This window comes from Lampris incognitus, chromosome 11 (genome assembly GCF_029633865.1).
Source record: "Lampris incognitus isolate fLamInc1 chromosome 11, fLamInc1.hap2, whole genome shotgun sequence".
NCBI classification, from domain to species: domain Eukaryota; kingdom Metazoa; phylum Chordata; class Actinopteri; order Lampriformes; family Lampridae; genus Lampris; species Lampris incognitus.
Window position 1 is genome coordinate 34,191,542 of NC_079221.1, and position 22,649 is coordinate 34,214,190.

General features: G+C 42.2%; 1 protein-coding gene across 1 annotated transcript in view; it reads left to right on the top strand.

The window, feature by feature from the left end:
- LOC130120362 (hemopexin-like) overlaps nt 1-22,649 on the top strand; it is a 50,397-nt gene that overhangs the window by 2,937 nt on the left and 24,811 nt on the right. The window contains exon 2 of the mRNA XM_056288909.1: nt 11,293-11,381. Coding sequence (XP_056144884.1) covers nt 11,293-11,381 — 89 coding nt within the window. The remainder of the gene's footprint in view (nt 1-11,292; nt 11,382-22,649) is intronic.

Sequence of the window (22,649 nt, forward strand, 5' to 3'; positions counted from 1 at the left end):
CCATTGCAAAATGGCACTGACAGTGATGTGTTTGACACCTTTGCAGGTTCTGGTCTTCGAGATGTACACAGTACTGAGGACATTCTTCTATATCCACCAGACGGAAAAGCTTTGACTGCAATTGTCCTTTACTTGCTGAACAACAAGAAATTACTGGCTGTTCTGCCAAAAGATGTTTGCTCACCACAGAACATGGAGACACCTCCCAAGCACCTCATTCCACTGGAGACCCTTTAAACTGTATGCCCAGGACAGATCACTCTTTCAGAACCAATCTTAATTACACAGAAGCCAAAGATTGCCACCTTCACTGGCATACTGGAAAGTGCATATAATTTTTTAATCCATTATTGTTTCTTAATATTTACATGGCTGTGTCTAATTACAGTTTTACATTTTAAGATATCAGGTTTATTTTATAAGGATAGGCCATACATCTAGTTAAATTGTAAAATAGTTAATTCAAACTACAACCTACAGTGATCCCGTGACTCATACAGTATTATATTTGTTTCTTATAGATTTGGCCACATACTGTAAAAGGTGTGGTGTGTGTGGACATTTCTACCGATAGCAGCAATGGACCGAGGGGCTTCGCAATTTCGATAACCACACAGTATTAATACCGCATCTTTGCCTGTTCTTGAGACAGTCTGTACAGGTAATCTTCACTTATGCATTAATGCAACTTTAATGCACCCATCCTCTTTTAATAAATGCATGAGTTGCATGTTTTATCGTGTACAGATTTAATCGGATTATTTAAATCTGTAATGATATGGGAATTTGGATAGTTCTGAAGTCTTTATAAGCAAGCATATGTTTGTCCATCAGTGAATTATTGCAGAAATGAAACTATTTTTTTTCTTTGTTGTCCTAAAAGTTTCTCCCCAAAAATCCTGTTTGGTTAACAGTCAAATATGTCAGCAGAAAAGCAAACATGACTTATAATCTGTCTTGCTCTAATTTCAAATGCTATTACAGAATATTACACTGCAGTTGGCAGGACCTTGGACATCTTGGAACAGACAAACCAAAAAAAAGTATCCGAACCATGACTCCCTTCTTTATGGTTATCTTCACTTTGAGGCGTTGACAGCACATTATTACAATTTCTCATGTGTGCACTGTGGGGTCCATCCGCCTGTCATGATAATGGACTTGCACAAGAAGGGAGTTTTTAGCATGCAAGTTAGGTAGTGATCTGTCTTATCTTTTAACATGACTTATATACTGAGGAATAACTGATTTTGAGCAAAATGTCTTACAGTGAGTGATATTGAGGATCCCCACCAGAGTTTGAAGGTCATGTCAATGTTGAAGAATTCTGGCAACCTGTTGACCAAGAAATTGTGTGCAGAGGCTTTTTACAAAGTAAGTTATATATATGAATTGTTCTCTAAAAAGGGAGTATTCTGCAGCCATATCTAACAAAGATTTCAAAAAGATCTATCTGTCTACAATGGCCTGTAATTATGTATGTGCATGCTTTTCTAGTGCCATGGATGATTGTTTATGTCACAATAATTTTAACTGCCCTAAATTTTCTTAAATGCAATTGCATGTAAGAAAGCTTTTCTTTTTCAACTACAAAGATAACCATGAGAATCCATGTAAAGTTTCACCTTCTGATGACAAATTGGCACCGTGGATTGGACCTCGTACCAGAGCCAGCAAAAAAGTACTCAACACTGAGTATGTCAAACTCACAGCAAAGAAGTCTGGTGTAGAACAGGAAGACACCGACATCCAGAAGAATGGCTCTCAAGTGAACTAATGAACCTAAAGGTGAGTTTTAACATTTTATTTAAAGCTTACGTGGTAGAGTGCATACCATTACGGCTGAGTCCTCACTGCAGCGGCCTGGGTTCGAGTCTGGCCCGTGGCCCTTTGCTGCATGTCATCTCGTCTCCCTTTCCTGTCTTTTAATCTATCTCCAGGGTTCGTACAGAGTCCTGACAGTTTGGAAAATGCTTGATTTTAACCATTATGTTTTCAAAGTTAATATGAACAGCTGGTAGAATAAACAGAGTGACAATATACATTGATTACTGTGGGTATAAATAAATTCTGTAAACTTTATTTTTTGCAGTTGCATTTATAGAAACAATTTAGATGTGATGATAAAGGCTTGAAAGTGTTTGAATTTTACTCTTTTTTTCCTAAATTTATTTCTGATTTTTCCCTTTTTTTTCCCAATTTAGTGGCCAATCGATCCCTATTTTAGTTCAAACACCCACCCTTGTACTGCATGCATTCGCCAACTGCATCTCTTCAGCCAGCAGTCTCGAAGGAGACGCCTCGCCCCTTTCGGGACAAGGCAAATCCAGGCCGAACCACTGCTTTTTCCGACACACCCAGAGACGCATTCATGTGACGAACACAAGCCGACTCCGCCCCCCCCCCTCCTGAAGACAGCGTTGCCAATTATTGCTGCTTCATCGAGTCCAACCATAGTCAGATCTGATGAGACCTCAGTGGGCAACTGCATCGACACAAAGCCGATGCTTAGACCTCTACACCACCGCGGACCCCCGAATTTTACTCTTAAAACGCTGTATGAACAGGCTCTGCACTCTCAATGTTTGCAACCTACCTGATGGGTTGCTCCTACCAGGTGACATGGAGGGGATCTGTGTTGGAGCCTCACAGACTGACTGCAGCCGTTCCACAGGGTTCGGTTCAGGGTCCTCTCCTATTCTCCCTGTACACAACATCCCTGGGTTCTGTTATTCGCTCGCATGACTTCTCTTACCATTGTTATGCTGATGACACCCAGCCGATCTTGTCCTTTCCTCCCTCTGACACACAAGTAGAGACACACATTGCTGCGTGCTTGACTGACATCTCGGAGTGGATGGCGACACACCACCTGAAGCTCAATCTGGACAAGACAGAGCTGATGTTCCTCCCGGGGAAAGGTTGCCCGCACCGAGACCTGGCCATCACCATTGAAAACACCGTGGTGACGCCAACTTGGACTGTGAGGAATCTGGGTGTGATCCTGGATGACCAACTGTTGTTTGCTGAAAACATTGAATTGGTTGCTCACTCCTGCAGATTTCTCCTCTATAACATCAGGAGGATTCGCCCATTCCTCACCGACGAGATGGCACAGGTGCTCATCCAGGCTCTGGTCATCTCCTGGCTGGACTATGGCAACTCCCTCCTTGCTGGCACCCCAGCGTCGGCCATTAGACCTCTGGAGCTTGTTCAGAAAGCTGCAGCTCCTCTGGTGTTCAACTGCCCCAAGTTCTCCCACACAACTCCCCTTCTCGTGTCCCTACACTGGCTCCCAGTAGCTGCTCGCATCCAGTTAAAGCCTCTGGTGCTCGCCTAAAGGGCAGTGAAAGGAACAACTCCTTCCTATCTCCAGGCCATGGTCAAGCCCTACACCCCCGCTCGACCACTTCGCTCTGCTGCCTCGGGACGCCTGGTTGCCCCGTTGCTCAGAGGCCCTTGCTGCCGATCGACCCGGTCACGGCTCTTTTCTGTCCTGGCCCCACAGTGGTGGACTGAACTCCCCACTGATGTCAGGACAGCGGAATCACTGCCCATCTTTCGGCGCAGGCTGAAAACTCACCTCTTCAAGAACTACTACCCTGTTACTTGTTCTTACCACTTATTGTATTCACTCATTTAAAAAAACAAAAAACAAAAACCTTTCTTGAACTTTTACTTTAGCACTGGTTTTGCTCTTAGATTCTTGTTTAGATGCACTTATGACCTCTGATGACTAGTAGTTCTCCTGATTTCCTACGTTAATTGGACTTATTGTAAGTCGCTTTGGATAAAAGCGTCGGCTAAATGACTATAATGTAATGTAATTTAATGTAATGAACCCTGTATCTCTATCAAAATAAAGCAAAAATGCCAAAAAAAAATCTTTAAAAACTTAATGACTTGTTGCATCTACGTTTACACAGGTTGAGGCTTTGAGGAAACTAGTAGAAGAATGTGGTTTCGACTCAAAAGTCTCCAAAATGGACCTTCTCCTCTGTTTGAGGGAGGAGATGAAAACAAAGAGCACTTATGACCAAGTGTTTGAAAAGGTTTGGGGAGAATCTGATAAGTGTCCGACATATATGTAGTTCCATCATTTATGTAGTTCAATTCAATTCAATTGCAGACTCAGGGTCCATAACAGACAAAGACAAATAGGCAAAGTACAAACCCCAGACAATACACAGACTAAACACAATAAATAACATAAATGGAACAAATCAGTGTCTTATAAGAAGACAGCTTTACCAGTGGTCCCACTGCCGGGATTGGTAGCGTGTGGCACTGAGTCTTATATTAGTTAAACTTGATGATTACATTATCAGAGTCATTGGGCCAGCAAATAAATTTATACACGAGCTTTCTTAGAAGAGCCCGAAAGGTACTGACTCCTGCAGCCAAAAACATTTCAGTTGCACTAAACCATCTAGGTCTTTTTAGTAGTATTCTCATTGCATCATTACAAGCTACTCGAAGCCTCTGTAAGCTTGCTTTTTTATAGTTTGACCACAGGTGTGCAATATAAAGTGGTGCACAATAATGCTCTGAACACAGACATCTTCACACTAACTGAACACTGACCAAACTTGTGTGACTGAGTGTTTGCTTGTGCATCATCACGCGGCATTGCCTATAAATATCATCATCGTCTGTCATTTGTTGAGTAATATAGTGCCTGAGATATTTCACCATATTATATACCCTAAGATTATTATCAGACAATTTGAAATCAGGAAATTTTAGATGATTGACCTCTTTGGTTCTGCAGATCATGACAACACTCTTACTAGCATTGTATTTGATATCATGCTCCGCACCATACACAGAATGTATATCAAGGAGCTGCTTGTGACCAGCGCTACAGGGAGTAAGGATGGCAAGGTCATCTGCATGACCTTGTCATTCTTAGTCAATTAAGTATTTTTTTAGTGACTTAAGAAAATACTTAATTGCTGTAAACCTGTCACAATGAGTCTACATGTACCTGAAGACAGGTTAATGACCACACTAATCGTGTGTATTTCCATGTCAAGGTGGCTGGGCGGTGATCATGTGTCCTTGTGGCATCGTGAACTCGGTCAAATTCAACATAAGAGCCGAAAGCCCACGAGATTATGCCGATATTCTGCTGTCATTTGAACATTCCCAGACGTTGCCATCTATGATATTGCACCATCTATGATATTGCTTCTAGACCAAGGTAAACATGGAGAAAGCAGCCACTGTCTCAGCACCAAGGACGCGCCACCAGCAGCAGAAGGGTTGGTTGTAGGCAAAACATAAGTCGTATGCAAAACATGAGCAGTACGTGACATCTAACTAGAAACAAGTGGTTCTGTTTGTCTCAGTACCAAGGTTACAGGAGAACCTGTATAAGCTTGTAAATGTCACCTAATTTGATTGTTTTCTATACTGGTTTACCACAGTGTTTCCCTCTGTAATTTTTGTGCAGCTGTGGTGCTTTTGAGTGACAATTCTACATTTGTCCTTTATCTGTCTTATATATTTGGGCCCAAGTTATGATTCAAGTTGAGGTTCGGATTTTAATTGTAATATAATCGTTACTTCTAAAACACAATTTTTTTTGTTTTAGATAATAAGTGTTTATTTTAATTTCACATTTCTCTTGCAGTGGTGGTAAATCCCCTTGCCGTGGTGGGACACTACTGCTAAATGAATACCGAGGAAACACTGCTACAGAAAATTTCACATGAAAAAAATCTGAACCTACACTACCGTTCAAAAGTTTGGGGTCACATTGAAATGTCCATATTTTTGAAGGAAAAGCACTGTACTGTTCAATGAAGATAACTTTAAACTAGTCTTAACTTTAAAGAAATACACTCTATACATTGCTAATGTGGTAAATGACTATTCTAGCTGCAAATGTCTGGTTTTTGGTGCAATATCTACATAGGTGTATAGAGGCCCATTTCAAGCAACTATCACTCCAGTGTTCTAATGGTACAATGTGTTTGCTCATTGGCTCAGAAGGCTAATTGATGATTAGAAAACCCTTGTGCAATCATGTTCACACATCTGAAAACAGTTTAGCTTGTTACAGAAGCTACAAAACTGACCTTCCTTTGAGCAGATTGAGTTTCTGGAGCATCACATTTGTGGGGTCAATTAAACGCTCAAAATGGCCAGAAAAAGAGAACTTTCATCTGAAACTCGACAGTCTATTCTTGTTCTTAGAAATGAAGGCTATTCCATGCGAGAAATTGCTAAGAAATTGAAGATTTCCTACACCGGTGTGTACTACTCCCTTCAGAGGACAGCACAAACAGGCTCTAACCAGAGTAGAAAAAGAAGTGGGAGGCCGCGTTGCACAACTGAGCAAGAAGATAAGTACATTAGAGTCTCTAGTTTGAGAAACAGATGCCTCACAGGTCCCCAACTGGCCTCTTCATTAAATAGTACCCGCAAAACACCAGTGTCAACATCTACAGTGAAGAGGCGGCTGCGGGACTCTGGGCTTCAGGGCAGAGTGGCAAAGAAAAAGCCATATCTGAGACTGACCAATAAAAGAAAAAGATTAAGATGGGCAAAAGAACACAGACATTGGACAGAGGAAGACTGGAAAAAAGTGTTGTGGACGGATGAATCCAAGTTTGAGGTGTTTGGATCACAAAGAAGAACGTTTGTGAGACGCAGAACAAATGAAAAGATGCTGGAAGAATGCCTGACGCCATCTGTTAAGCATGGTGGAGGTAATGTGATGGTCTGGGGTTGCTTTGGTGCTGGTAAGGTGGGAGATTTGTACAGGGTAAAAGGGATTCTGAATAAGGAAGGCTATCACTCCATTTTGCAACGCCATGCCATACCCAGTGGACAGCGCTTGATTGGAGCCAATTTCATCCTACAACAGGACAATGACCCTAAACACACCTCCAAATTGTGCAAGAACTATTTAGAGCAGAAGCAGGCAGCTGGTATTCTATCGGTAATGGAGTGGCCAGCGCAGTCACCAGATCTGAACCCCATTGAGCTGTTGTGGGAGCAGCTTGACCGTATGGTACGCAAGAAGTGCCCATCCAACCAATCCAACTTGTGGGAGCTGCTTCTGGAAGCGTGGGGTGCAATTTCTCCAGATTACCTCAACAAATTAACAGCTAGAATGCCAAAGGTCTGCAATGCTGTAATTGCTGCAAATGGAGGATTCTTTGACGAAAGCAAAGTTTGATGTAAAAAAAATCTTATTTCAAATACAAATCATTATTTCTAACCTTGTCAATGTCTTGACTCTATTTTCTATTCATTTCACAACATATGGTGGTGAATAAGTGTGACTTTTCATGGAAAACACAAAATTGTTTGGGTGACCCCAAACTTTTGAACGGTAGTGTAAGTTTTACACATTAACCCTTCTGCTCTTTTGTCATCAGATGTGGGGAAGTAGAATGCATTTTCAGAGGAGTATAGAGGACCTACAGAACTCTGCATCTAATCTCCTGTTGCATTCAGTGTAGTTCTCTTTAAAAAAAAGACTGAGAAGACTACAAGGGATATGGACAGAGGAGAAAACGGTAAGGATTCTACTCTGAAAATGATCTTGCAGGATACTGCAGCATTGGCTTTTTTTTTATGTGGCTGTAGAGACTTTCTGAGTAACCACTTCAACTCTACCATCAATGGCTTCATCATTCTGATTCTGATTCTGATTACTGCAGTAGTTCCCAAATATGTCCTGAATATGTGTCCAAACTGACAAAATTAATTTCATTCTGTTCTCTGCCTCATTGACATGCATTTACATATACTTGGGCTAATATTATTAATTGTTAGCCAGCATAATTTTTGCAACATAGCAGGAAGAGCATGATTGTCATATATTTCAAGTATTACCAATATTGAAATTTATGAATTGTACACTCATTATGTGCAGTAAATTTATTGTTATAGTCCACAAGTAGGTATACACTGCAAAAGCCAGTAACTTCAATGTGTAATTGTCTTAATGGAAATGTATCTTCTATATAGTAGATGATAAAAGTACCCTGCTGCCCACAGAGGGCATACTCATCCAGATATTCATGTGCCAAACAACACTTTCAGTTATTTCGTACTCTGCGGTGGAGGGACTCCATGCCCACTGCTCTGCACAGTTTTGCCTTCCTGCTTTTGCACCTGCTGAGAAGAATTTTAGGGGTGCAGACACCTCAACTCACCAGTACTCTATGTGGTGAAATGACTTACAGCAACATTTTGATCAAAGAAAATAAAAAAAGCCCAGCTAGATTTACAATGATCAGTCATGTGCTCATCCATCTCTTTTAAGCAGCTGGTGAGCTGGAAAGAAGCGGACAAAAATTATTGTTTTAAAGCCTGTTTCCCTTTGTTTAAGGATTTGATGAATAATTACCACCACTGCACATAAATAGAGAAAAACATTATTATAAAAGTAATTAGTTGATGAATAATTATCACCACTGCATGTATAAAGAGTAAAAAATTATTATAAAATGTGTTGGCCTGGCGGCCTGTCCAGGGTGTCTCCCTGCCTGCCGCCCAATGACTGCTGGGATAGGCTTCAGCATCCCTGAGAGCAGGATAAGTGGTTCGGATAATGGATGGAAGAGTGTTAATTTAATGCTATAAACTATCATTTGCAAAAAAGCTCTCTTTTTTTTTAATCACAGGTTTTGATCTGTCAGTAATTAGTTATACTTTTCATTCTTAATGCAAAGTCTGCTTTTTAAATGCTCATTGAACATCATACCTTATTCTTCAAAACTGAATTTTCCTTAATTGTTTTTTTTCCTTTGTAGTAGCTAATTACAATAGATTTGAACAGATGAAAGAAAACAAGTATGCCACAATGAGAAACAGGTGAAGGCCAAAATGCCCTCAGAGGGTCATATACTTTTAAGAAAATGGACATAACTTGTAGTCAGAAGGGGCATAACTTGAAGTGGGTATAGCATGGAAAATAACAGAAACACAGTATAGCAATGGTGACCTCAGAGCAGCCTGGCAAGAGATCAAATCAATGGCCTCCATTAACCAATATGCAAGTGAGACCAAGCAACTTATCAGTGTTAATGGAGTGGAGGATGCTGATCTGTCAAACACTTTTAGTTATTTTTTCTGTCACTTTGAAAGGTCTTATTTTACTCATAATGTTAATAGGTTGAAGGAGTCCCTTGTACCTCAGAATAATATTGTGATATCTCAAGAACGTGTTACAGCCTTATTTAAGGAAATTAACATAAGGAAGGCTGCTGGCCCCGATGCAGGTGCACTCTGCGCTACTATGCTGACCAGCTCAGTGAGGTCTTCACTAAACTCTTTCAGATGTGTGCCAACTGTCGCCAGTTACCTTAGGTCTGGAAAACATCCACTATAATCCCTATTCTGAAATAATAATAATAATTTTTAAAAAATCCAGAGAACTTAATGAGTTCAGACCTGTTGCACTTACATCACTTGCAATGAAAAACATTGAGAAAACTTTAAAAGATGAGGTTGCCTCCCTAGTTGATGGTAAATTGGACCCCTTGCAGTTTGCTTATCAAGCTAATGTTGCTTTTAACATTTTTAACAGACAGAACCCAGCAGGTTTTAGTTAATGGAGTTAAGTCCAAACAGCGGCTCACCCCAAGGTTGCGTCTTTCCCCCCTGCTTTTTATTTTGTATACAGACAGCTGCAGGTCTTCTAAAGAGGTTGGTTACCTGGTAAAATTCTCTGGCGATACCGCACGTTTGTCTCTTCTTCAGGGCTCAGAGTCAGATCAGGGTTGTGCCCTACCTGCCCTTGTTGATTGGTGTGATAAAAACTTCCTTGACCTTAACGTGTCAAAAACTAAGGAACTTACCATTGATTTTAGGAAGAACAGTGACAACCCCAAAGCTAGCATGAGTAGGCAGGTGCGCACAACACTACCCAATGTCCAAAACACAGTTCCAGACAAGCTCATGAGAGCCAGAGACACACAAGCAAAAGAGAAGATGAAAGGGCATCACGACAAACACTTCTGTCGCCCATCCCCTGCTCTGAAAGTGGGTGACCATGTGCTGGTGAAAAGACTGTGGCCAGAACAGGACAGTGGCACACTCTTCTGGAAAACACCTAACACACTGTCACGAGCCCGTAAAAATACTCTCTTGCGTCGACTGAAAATATGTAACTAAATGATGTGATGTTCAGTATTAGAGGAATACACCTTTAAGGACACAGGGAGTTATGGGATAGTAAACAGAGCAGCCATGGGAGTGGGAAGGTAGACGAGGGTCAGTCGGATTATGTGCACGTTATGCATGGAGCGAAATAAACATGCCAAAGTTCCACGGCTAATTCAGAAACGGTGTTATCATCTGTGAGAGTGAAAAGTAGGTCATTACAGCATGATACATGGTGAGGATGTTCAAATGGTTGACACTTATTATAAGTACTTCAGAACTGTGTTCGACTCTCAACTGAAGTTCGATGTGAACACAGATTCAATTGTCAAGCGTGGACAACAAAGAATTCACTTACTGCAGGAGCTTAACTCCTTTAATGTCTGTAACACCATCTCATGTAATTTCTACCAGTCATTTATTGAAAGTCTTTTAATTTTTTCTGCTATTTGTTGGTTTAATGGGTTGTCTGTGAAGGACAGGAATAGCCGTATTGTTAAGGTCTGCTCCAAAATAATCGGAGTTCAGCAGAGAGACCTGTGCTCCCTCTGGGAGAAACGTGTGGCCCAGAAAGCAAAAGGGATTATTAGCCAGTCTGACCATGTCCTGTCTAGTGAATTTGCTGTAATGCCCTCCGGCCGGTGCTTTATAGCGCCCCCTGGGAAAACAAATTGTTATTTTAAGTCCTTCTTTCCTTCTGCTATCAGGCTGTCAAATGCCGAGAGCAGTCATTTTAAACGAATGCTTTATATTGTTTTAAACCACAATAGTTGGTTTATACCTTGTTTTGTTTTTCACATACCTTGTGGGCCTGTATGTTCACTGAATATTGTATTGGAATGTAACGTGCAATGCATCTTAGGATGCTTTATTCATTCTTTTAACGTATGTGAATTTTTACCCTTCACCTGGTCCTCGTGGGAGTCCACATGCAAGGCCAGACGAGGGTGACAGTGTGCATCTCTTGCCCATGTACTGATGTGTCTATTGTCTCTGACATACTGATGATTGCCACTTGTCTGCGAGTTTGTGTGTGGTCTGGGTAGATTGTAAAACTGAATTGCCCTTCTGGGATGAATAAAGTCTGAATCTGAATGTGAATGAAGTGGGCGTAACTTTATAATCTTGCAGGCTGCAGAAGGATACTCTTGAGTCAACCAGGAATAGACGGCAGTTTGCAAGAATTTCTCCATACGTCAGTCAGAAAGCTCCTCTCCCATCTTTCTTTACATCTGTGCCTTGGAGAGCCTTTGCTTGTAAGTTTGTTACCTCTTCTGTATTTTGTGCAAATGTGCATATTGATAATTTGGAATTCAGACGTTTGGATTAACAATGCTATTTTGTGATCATTTTGCTTGCTAAGGTTAAAAATGGTAAACTAAGCTAAATGTTGCTTCTTGTCGCAGCGTGTGCACTTAGGGTATTTGTAAGCAATGAGAATTCATTTGTGATGGGGTTTTTTTACTTAGTTTTTATTTCAATTTCAACAATTTATACAACCAGATTCACAATTTTGCCTGCTGTTCTTTTTTTTCTTTCAGTTGTACCTATATGGTATACAGATTAATTAACGAACGGAAATTAAAAAATAAAAAATAAAAACAAAAAAACAAAACCCTTTACTTCAGTTTGAAGTGTTAGTTTTTATGGCGGTATAAATTAAAGACATGAATAATTAAAAAAAAGGGAAAGGAGGGGACTAAGAAAGTATGGGAAATATACCAGACAGAATAAATAACATACTCTGAGACTCCAGAAAGAAATATTTATTAAAAGGTGGAGCCCGGTCATGTGGCTATATTGAGACAGTGAATTGTTCGAAACCCTTGTATACGCTCTATCAGACATCCATCCATCCATTTTCCGAAACGCTTATCCTGCTCTCAGGGTCGTGGGGATGCTGGAGCCTATCCCAGCAGTCATTGGGTGGCAGATGGGGAGACACCCTGCCAGACTATCACACAGGGCCGACATACACATACACACATTCATACCTAGGGACAATTTAGTATGGCCGATTCACCTGGCCTGTATGTCTTTGGACTGTGGGAGGAAACCGGAGCCCCCGGAGGAAACCCACGCAGACACGGGGAGAACATGCAAGCTCCACAAAGGACGACCTGGGGCAACCCAAGGTTGGACTACCCCAGGGCTCGAACCCAGGACCTTCTTGCTGTGAGGTGACCGCGCTAACCACTGCGCCACCATACCACCTGTATCATACATGCATCTTCTTAATTCACCTTACCTGTTTATGCATACACGCACTCATACCACTACACATTCGTACACAACTCCCCTCCCTGAACCCTGACCCCTCCTTTTAGTCCATGGGCCAGAGCCCAAAATTTCCTATTTCGGTACACTCAAGGTGGCAAAACTTACTTATAATTTTTGAAAGGATCCATGTCTGTAGATGATATTTTGGTATGATAACCATTCCTGAGTGGCAGCTGTATCACAGTTATCAGCTCATGAAGTTAACCACCCCCTAAAGTAAATTGCATTTTAGACGCTGGTGCATATCCTGGTTTAGCCTCATGGTCAGGACATTTTTCAATGTTCTATAATATTGTCTTTGGTATAATTTTAAAGGGGACCTTCTTAGCTTTCATTCAAGCCCTGTTGTGGATATTTCTCACAAATATAGAGGTCACTTGAGCTCTTCAACCCGTCAATAACACACATCTTTCTGCAATTTTCGCCTAAACTATATACTTTCTTTTAGCCCTGTGGCATCTAGGAATATCAGGGACACAAAACACAAAAACTGGAATACTCACAGGACTGTAAAGATTCAGGAAATGTATAATATACCCATACTATTTCATTGTGTGAGGTGATTGTGAACCTTAAATTAGAAGGGCATTATTACTAAGAAACTAACTAGACCAAAGCCAGTTAGTCCATGGGTCAGACCAGATATCGATATCACCCAAGGTGACACAACTTCACTGGTGCCATTTTATTTGGTACACTAACAGAAGTAAAATAATACATGATAACCTTTCCAAATGAGCAGCTATTTCATTTTTCTTTCAGGAAACCTGTTTCTGTGCCTCTCACAATTGTGTATTTGCCCAGATTTTTACAAATATAGCATTTCAACACCCCTGGTACTGATTAGCCTAGCTTAAACTCTGGGACAGTTCTTAGTTGGCCAACAACCAAGGATAACCAGTACTGTGTACTTCCATTCATTATGCTAAGCTAGGCTAACGTGCAGCCAGATAGCTTTCTACTAAACACATATAGAGGAAACTGGTATCTATCTTCTTGTCTCACTCTGGAGAAGATTGTAAGCTAATTTCCCATAATGTTAGCATGTTCTTTTAATGTATATGTTAATATGATTAGTTAAAGTGGCTACGAGGAACTTTCATCTTGTGTTGATTTTAGCGGCCTCATGTGGACAAAATACAGCTGTTGCATAGCAACTAGGTAATGTATCTATTTGTGGCTATGTAAGATAAATAATGGTAATATGACGCTGGTGAAGCAAAGTAAACTTTGTTTTAGTAGTGTTCATACACCTAAGTTACATGTATTTGTTTGTATGTGGCAGGTGAAAACTGACTGAATATGGCCACTGGTGAACAAGCAAGTTTTTACCCAATACCAAAGCGCCCACGGGTGGAGTGCATTATCCACTGTTCTGATGATACAGATAAGCTGGTTTCACTACAAAGTGTCGACTCATGGAGAACTCTGCTCAGGGCAGCTCAGATACGAAATCATGCACCAGTTTTGAAACTGGCAAAAGACATTCCTGAGGGACAGATTCCAGCAATCTACTACCACAGAAAGTGTCGCAGTATCTTCACTATGAAGCAAATTCTTGATGGCCTCCTTGCAAAAGAAAAGAAAAGTTGTGTCTCTGCTGAAGAGAAACAATCTAAGAGAGTAGCTCGACATGCTCCAAGTACATCTAGGACTTATGATGAAGAGTGCATATTTTGTCAGAAAAACAGCAAATATTCCAAGAGACAGAATACGAGAGAAGTACTGGTGCAGTGTCGAGAACTGCGAGCTGATGCAAAGATCAGGAGTGCAGCCACAAAGAAAAGGGACAGCAGAATCCTTGCCATTGTGAGTAGAGACCTTGTAGCAGCTGAAGGGCACTACCACAGGTCATGCTATAGACTTTACACCAAAGAAGAGGTTTCCAAAGGAGAGGTTGCCAGCAATGAAGATGATGATGCTGCAGCCCAGTATGAAGCTGCTGTGAATAAGGCATACAATGAGCTGTTCCTCTTCATCAGGATGGAGCTTTTTGGCAATCCTCAAGTGATGACAATGACTGATCTCTCTTCTAGACTGGTAGCTTCAATGAACTCCCAAAGCATTGCCCAAGTCAAGGAATCAACCAAGAAGCACATAAGGCGAAACCTGGAGAGTGAGTTTGCTGGAGCCTTGCAGATATTCCCTGATGAGAAAGGAAAATTCCTCCTCTATCCTGATAACTTGTCCATGAGGGAACTTGCCAAAGAAAATCAGTCTCTCAAAAGGGAGCTGCAGACCCTGAAAAGTGTCAGTGCACAAGATGTTATAGCCAAAGAAGCCATCAAATTGAGAGCAGACATTAAAAGTCAAGATGTTCCTCAAACCTGGCCGCCTGAAGTCAAACCAGAAACAGAATGTCCTACCATTCCAGAGTCGCTCATTATCTTCCTGTACTCTCTACTCACAGGCTCAAATGATCCTGATCATGCATCCCAGAGAGTGCAGTGCCTTCTGCAGTCATTTGGCCATGACATAGTATATGCAGTGACATGTGGAAATACCAAGCCTTCCAAGCACATTGTTCTGCCATTCAGTGTCAAATCGTTGACAGGAAATGTAGAGTTGATAAACATCCTCAACCGACTTGGTCACAGTGTGTCCTATTCACAGATGGAAGAGATCAACACTGCCCTGTGTCTCCAGAAACTCTCATCATCAGGGAGTGGCATTGCCCTTCCAGCTAACATCCATCCTGGCATATTCACAACTTTAGCCTGGGACAATATCGACCGTCTTGAAGAAACTGTCAGTGGTGAGGGAACATCTCACAGAGTCAATGGGATTGCTGTGCAAGCAAAGTCAGTCAACCCACTTCCTGTCCTACCCATGCCCACTGTTCCCAAAACAAAGAAGAGAAGCATTGATGGACCCCCACCAATGTTACCAACTTACAATGCTGGACAACGGGTAGGGCCACCACAAAGCAAAAAGTCAGATGCCGATACTGCAGCCAATACTAAGCTTGCCAGAGAGAAAAACCTTCTTTGGGTCCTAGCACGCATTTCACAACAAGAAGAACAGTCAGTCAGCAGCTGGACAGGCTTCAACATCCTGACTCGAGGAGAGATGACGGTCATCCCCGACAATATAGGCTATCTGCCTACCATCAATGCTCCAGCGACACAAATGTCTACTGTCAACGAGGTGCTTAACCAGTCACTGAGCATCATGCAGTCCTTAGGCCTGAGGAAGATTGTCTGTGTCTTTGACCAAGCCCTGTATGCGAAGGCTGTCGAGATCACATGGAAACACCATGACAAGTTCCATGATATCATCGTTAGGCTTGGGGTATTCCACACCATCTGCGCACTGCTGGCAATAATAGGAAAGCGTTTCCAAGATGCTGGACTCAAAGACCTCTGCATTGAGTCTGGCATGATTGCAGAAGGCTCAATTGCTGGTGTTATGGATGGCCGCAAGTACAACAGGGCAGTGCGACTACACAAGCTCCTGTATGAGGCTCTAATGCGACTGACTTTGAATGGTTTCCTGTCCTGGTTGGAAGAAACTCACAGGAATGACATGGTTCACCTGAATGAGACACTGAAGACCATTGACAGCCTTGGGAAAGAAGTCTCACAACATGCTTTGAAGGAGGTCCTCGAGAACAGCTCTTGTACACGCATCATGGATCCATTTGAAGTCTACCGTGAGTTCCTTAGAGGTGGAAACGGCAGCCTCTCGAACTTCTGGATGTCCTATTTGGACATGGTTGAAATCTTGTTGGGGCTCATCCGAGCATCCAGAGAGGGAGACTGGATGCTACACTTGGCTAGCATTCGAGCAATGATCCCATGGTGCTTTGCTTATGACAGGATGAATTATGCACGCTACCTCCCCTACTACTACACCCAGATGTCTGAGCTGCCCATCACACACCCAGATGTGTACACAGAATTCATGGAAGGAGGCTTCTCAGTCCAACTGGGCTCCACCAATCCCTTTGGCCGAATCCCTGTTGACCAAGCTATAGAAGAAACGGTGAACAAAGACACCCAAACAGCTGGGGGGACAAAGGGATTCAGCTTGAAGCCAGGAGCTGTGACCAAATATTATCTCACAGCTGAGTATAGAAGCATGTACCTCAGACAGCTGAGAGACCTGACAGGTCAAGGCAGGTGCAAATGGTCTCATCCAGATCTACAGAGTCCAAGGATCAAGAGAGATGAAGCAGATGTCCAGTCTCTCATGGACCTTATGGAGAATAACTGGCTCAATCCTATGTCCCCTGATGAGATTGATTTGGTTAGCCTCTCCACTGGCAACATGGCTCCACCTGATGTGACCATAGATCTCTTGAGAGCTCTTGAGAAAGGAGAAGAGGCCTACCAAGCATTCCAGCAAACAAGGTTAGATGCAGACCCACCACCTGTGAAATTCCATGACAAGATGACCAAGCAAAGTCTGAAAACATTCTCCAATGTCAGCACAAAACAAGCTCATGGAAAGAAAGCACAGGATGTGGTTCTGAAGGCAGATAGAAACCTTTTCAGTCACATGATCCTGGTGGCTGAAAGCAGGAAGGTGAATCTGAAGGGTGTCCTTGCCTACCCATTGGGCCCACTACCATGGGCACTGGCAAATGCTGATGGGTCCTTACGAAAAACAAACAAGGCTGCACTTGCCAGAGAGCTTGAAAAGAATGTATCTCCTGCAGAAGACATCCCAATCCCATCTACTTCCATCATTGATGGGATGAGCCTGGTCCAAAAAATGAATGGCAACAACAAAACCTTTGCACAGGTGGCAGAGTCAGCCTTGACCCAGGTCCTCCATGAGGGAGCACAGAGTGGGAGGATTGATGTTGTTTTTGATGTCTATCACCAGACTTCGATCAACGATGCTGAACGACTGAACCGGGGTAGAGACATCACTCTCCAGTACAAGAATCTTGCAGGGGGACACCACGTCCAGCAGTGGAGAAAATTTCTGTGCAGTTCCTCCAACAAGACCAGTCTCATCAAGTTTCTGGTGGAAGAGTGGAAACTCCCACGATACAGAGCTATGCTGCATGGCAAGGTGTTGTACATGACCTGTGAGGAAACCTGCTACAAGTTGACAGAAGATGGGTGTGAGGAAGCAGCAGAACTGCACTCCACACATGAAGAAGCTGACACCCGTCTGCTCCTGCATGCATTGCATGCAGCAAATGCGGGCTCAAAGTCAGTTATCATCACAGCTGAGGACACTGATGTCATGGTGCTTTGTCTTGGCTTCCAGAAGGACATCACCTGTCCCATCTACCAGAAGTGTGGGACTCAGAACCGCACACGGTTTGTCGACATCACCAAACTGGCAAGTTCACTTGGAGACAGCATCTGTGACAGCCTAATTGGCTTACATGCCTTCACAGGCTGCGACACTGTCAGTGTATTCGCTGGTCGAGGGAAGCTGAATGCCCTGAAGATAGTGAGAAAGCACACTTCCTGCCAAGAGACTTTTAGTCAACTGGGACAGACATGGAATGTGAGTGATGAGCTGTTCCAGAAAATTGAGCAGTTCACCTGTCGGATGTATGTTGCTAATAGCAGCACTGCTGAGGTGAACAAACTGCGTTACCAGCTCTTCTGCACCAAAAGGGGAGAGGTTGAGTCCAGCCAGCTGCCACCATGTAGAGACTGTCTCTTTATGCATGTTCAACGAGCCAACTATCAGGCAGCAATATGGAAGTGCTGTCTGCAGGCTAACCCTGTGGTGCCAAGCCCTACTGAGTATGGATGGACAGACGATGAAGGCAAGCTGGCCATTTACTGGATGCGCTCCCCACCTGCACCAGATGTGGTCTTGGAATTGCTAACATGCAAGTGTGTGCATTCATGCAAAATGCCAAGCTGCATGTGCCTGTCAAATGGACTTCCATGCACAGACATGTGCAGGTTACAGACCTGCAGTAACCAAAAACAGCAGGATGGTCCAGAACTGGACTTTGAACTTGGGGAGTCAGATGATGAGAGAAACGAGCAGTTTGATGAATGACAGTGTGATGATTCTGATGGTATTACTGTGATAGTAGTCTATTGATGCACAGGATGTTGATTCTGGACTTGGTTACCCAGAGCTTGATAACAATAAGGTAACCATATTCACATATACCCATTACCCTACCCATTACCATTACATATACCCACTAATGATATGGGATTACATGTATCATTGACTAAGTATATGTAAAAGTCAATGTTGTTTAAAATATTAAAATAGTTCATTACCTCACTATGGTATTCCTTTTTATCATGTATTTTGATTGTGTATTTAAACAAATGTATAGAGACCAGTTTGTGACCTAACTGGCTTTGGTCTAGTTCTCATTTAAGGCTCACAATCACCTCACACAATGAAATAGTATGGGTATATTATACATTTTCTGAATCTTTACAGTCCTGTGAGTATTCCAGTTTTTGTGTTTTGTGTCCCTGATATTCCTAGAGGCCACAGGGCTAAAAGAAAGTATATAGTTTAGGCGAAAATTGCAGAAAGATGTGTGTTATTGACGGGTTGAAGAGCTCAAGTGACCTCTATATTTGTGAGAAATATCCACAACAGGGCTTGAATGAAAGCTAAGAAGGTCCCCTTTAAAATGATACCAAAGACAATATTATAGAACATTGGAAAATGTCCTGACCATGAGGCTAAACCAGGATATGCACCAGCGTCTAAAATGCAATTTAGTTTAGCGGGTGGTTAACTTCATGAGCTGATAACTGTGATACAGCTGCCACTCAGGAATGGTTATCATACCAAAATATCATCTACAGACATGGATCCTTTCAAAAATTATAAGTAAGTTTTGCCACCTTGAGTGTACCGAAATATCGTCTGGCCCATGGACTATTTCATTTGTGCTGTATTTTGAGAACAGTTTGTAACCAAAGCATTGTAACTTTGCATTTATTTAATTTTTTACAAAAAAGGAAAAGAAGAAAAACGAGGACTCAGTAAAACACTTACTGCGTTGGACTTTTCTCTGAATCCTGTTCGTTAGCTGTCTGTCAGTTTGTGCGTAGATGAAACACTCATCAGGGACAGAATAGAGTCATAAACTGTTAGTGCAGGCTGCTACAGTATGCTGCGTAAAATACTCAAATCAACATTTTAGGAAATGTATTACATTTACATTCAAGGAAACATGATGGGTTTTTTTTTTTTACCTCACTGTTCAATGATTTTTTTTCTGCCATTATGTGTGGTGTTGGAGCAGGTTGGACTAGTTCTACGACTGCCGTTGGGTGTCTAGAAAAGCACTATGTAAATGTAATGACGATGTAGGTGGCTTTCCAACAAGTCACTGGTGCGTGCCAGTGAAAGTAATTGACGCGTGCCGGCATCAGCTGTTGCATACACAAACCATGTCCAGACGTTACCGTTGATTTGCTTCTTCATTTATTACTCACACACTTCTTTTACAGCGTTTCTTTGCATTCAAGTACATCAAACTTCATCTTTCTCACAGTTAGGTAGCCTATAGTACCTTTACACTGCTACCCTATCCTCGACGCCTCGGACGCAGTCAAAAAACTGTATGCCACCTAGCGTCCACGCCTGACCTCATTAACCCACATGTATACATGCACTTGCCACAATAAGAAACTGTCACCTACTGACCAAAAGGTGAATTGACTCAAAATAAACACACATAAATAAATGGCTGTTATAGGTGATGATGATGATGATGATGATGATTATTATTATTATTATTATAACCAAGTCACTAACAGAGAGACCCCTGATTGATAAAAAAAACAGCGCATGTGACAGAGTTTGAACCCTGTTTTATTTGCACAAGGCCATTTTTAATCATGTTGGGGGGGGGGGGCTGCACAAAGGCAACAAGTTACTGTAATATTTTTGGATTTCATGAATTTACATCATGATTTTGCAAACTTGCAAAGTGAGCTGAGGCTGTGAGCAAGGCACAGTGCTATCTTGTGAAGTTATCATGAAGCAAAAAAAAAAATTAACCAACGACCCCTGTTGTGAAATGGTTCTCTAAACTTAGCTGGTAGTGCTCTCCTCAATTACTTACATAAGGGATGCCCCCCCTCTCCTATTCTGCGTAATGGTAACATTTCAAATGGGATTACCTCTTACTCCCTTTGACCTCTGCCCTGTATCAACCATCCAAAATTACATCAGTCCCCTATTTTACTCCACACACTGCTCTTACTTTAAAGTCTCAGTCCTGTATCCACATATCAGCAAAAAGAAAACACCAGCACTGGAAAACAATTAACAAGTATTGCTTTTACACCCTACATAAAATGATTAAATTGCTTAGTCAAAGTTAAGCTAACCAAGAAAAATGTGATGATACCTGAATTTGTAACAGAGGTAAAAATATATATATAATGGAAAACGCCCCCCCACACATACACACGCACGCACGCACACCTCCCCTGAGCCCACCCATTTGGACTTTTAACACTCCAGCTGTGATATATGGGTCCAGTAGTCAGCGTTTCTGTGGTGTTCCCAACACAGAATACTAACCAGTGTGGGTTGGTTGGTTTTGAATGTGCACAGACAAATGTGATTGGTGCTGAATGAGGTGGAGGTCAGCTATTGGTTGTTCCTGAAGAGTATTGTAGCGAATTCGGGGGACAACGCAACCACAGGAACTGCCGCGGCCGGGAAGCGAACCCGTATCGCCCGCACCGCAGAGGGCATCGCTAACCGCTCGACTGAAGGGTCAGACCCGCAAGCCAGCGGCCAGCGCGTCTTCTTATCCATGCACGTTACAGTATATAAGGCAGAATCGCCACCAGGGCGCTCTCTTGGTACTCCGCTCTACTCGGTATAGCTAGGTTGTTACAGCGTAAGAATAAATATACTACGTTAGTGTCATAAGTCTGCCGTGTGCACTTTCCAGTTATCTACTTAAACAGTTTAGAACAATATTAGTGTTTCATACACCACAGTTTGGCGACGAGGATGGGATGTTTAAGTTGGAAGTCACAGAGTTAGCATGTCAAGCAGCTCCATCGAGGCAGAAGTCAACGACGAACAACCAGAGAGAGCCGTTCGGTGAGTGAAAGGACCGTCGAACAGAAGATGGCATTCGGTAAGCCAGAAGATTTCCACTTCGAGGAAAGTGAGGAAAGTTTTGATAGTTATCGCCAGCGGTTAGAGCAGTACTTCGCAGCAAATGGATTGGACACTCGAGATGAGAAAACCAAAGCGGCATTTCTTACGGTGGTAGGAAAAAGGGCACATAGCTTGCTGATGGATTTGTGTGCCCCAGATAAGCCATCGGGTAAAACATATGAAGTACTGGTGGGAATGCTAGAAAAGCACTACATCCCGAAAACCAACTTTATTGCCGAGAGATGCAAGTTTCACGGAAGAAACCAAAAGCAAAACGAAACAATAAGTGAGTACATTGCAAGTTTGAGACAGTTAGCAGCCACATGCAAATTTGGAACATTTTTATGTAGCCGGGTGGTAAATCTGTTAAATATGTTAAATGATTTTCCACTTAAATTTAGTATAGTTTAACTGTTAATATATGTAATTGTTACACTGTCAAGCCATGTAAAATGTCATTTGATGTATTTAAATTGTGAGGCAGATTGTGAGTGTATTTTTATAGTTTTGGTTGTCATTGCATGTTTTGACCAGTAAGTGGCAGTGGCGGACTTTTATTGTAACTCCGTGCAAGTTATCCAAGTGCATCTTGGGTATTCTCTCTTTTTTTCTTGTGTGGAGCGCCTGAAGATTGCGGTGTGACGAGGCTCTGACTCCGTAGTAAGTAAGGACGCTACTGGAGTTGATGTTCGGTGATTTTGGGCGCGAGCCGTCGACCGCTGTTCGCCATTGCAGGCATGACAAGGTAACTGACAGAGTGAGAAGTTGCGCGATCTTCAGGAAGTTCCACATGTCTTTGTTAAACCCTGTTTAACGTACATAGTCCACTGCCGTATTTTGCACCGTATTTTGTATTTATTATTTCCCTTTTTTTAAAATCTTTTCTGTTAAACTTGCCACATCTGTGAACATTTATGAGCTGTTTGCTCGAAAGACACAGGAATGTATGCACTCAGTAAAACGATCTGCATTCGAAGGTTCAAACAATAAAATTAAAGCTACAAGAACCCCGGAAGTAATTGTGTCCTGTGTGGTATCTAATTCCACGGGCTACATAATTTTGGTACCAGGAGTGGGGTGTAGCTAAAACATTTTTTTTTTAAATTGGCAACAGAGTGGCTTATTTTTACTTCAAAAAAAAATACGGCAGTGGTGAAGAT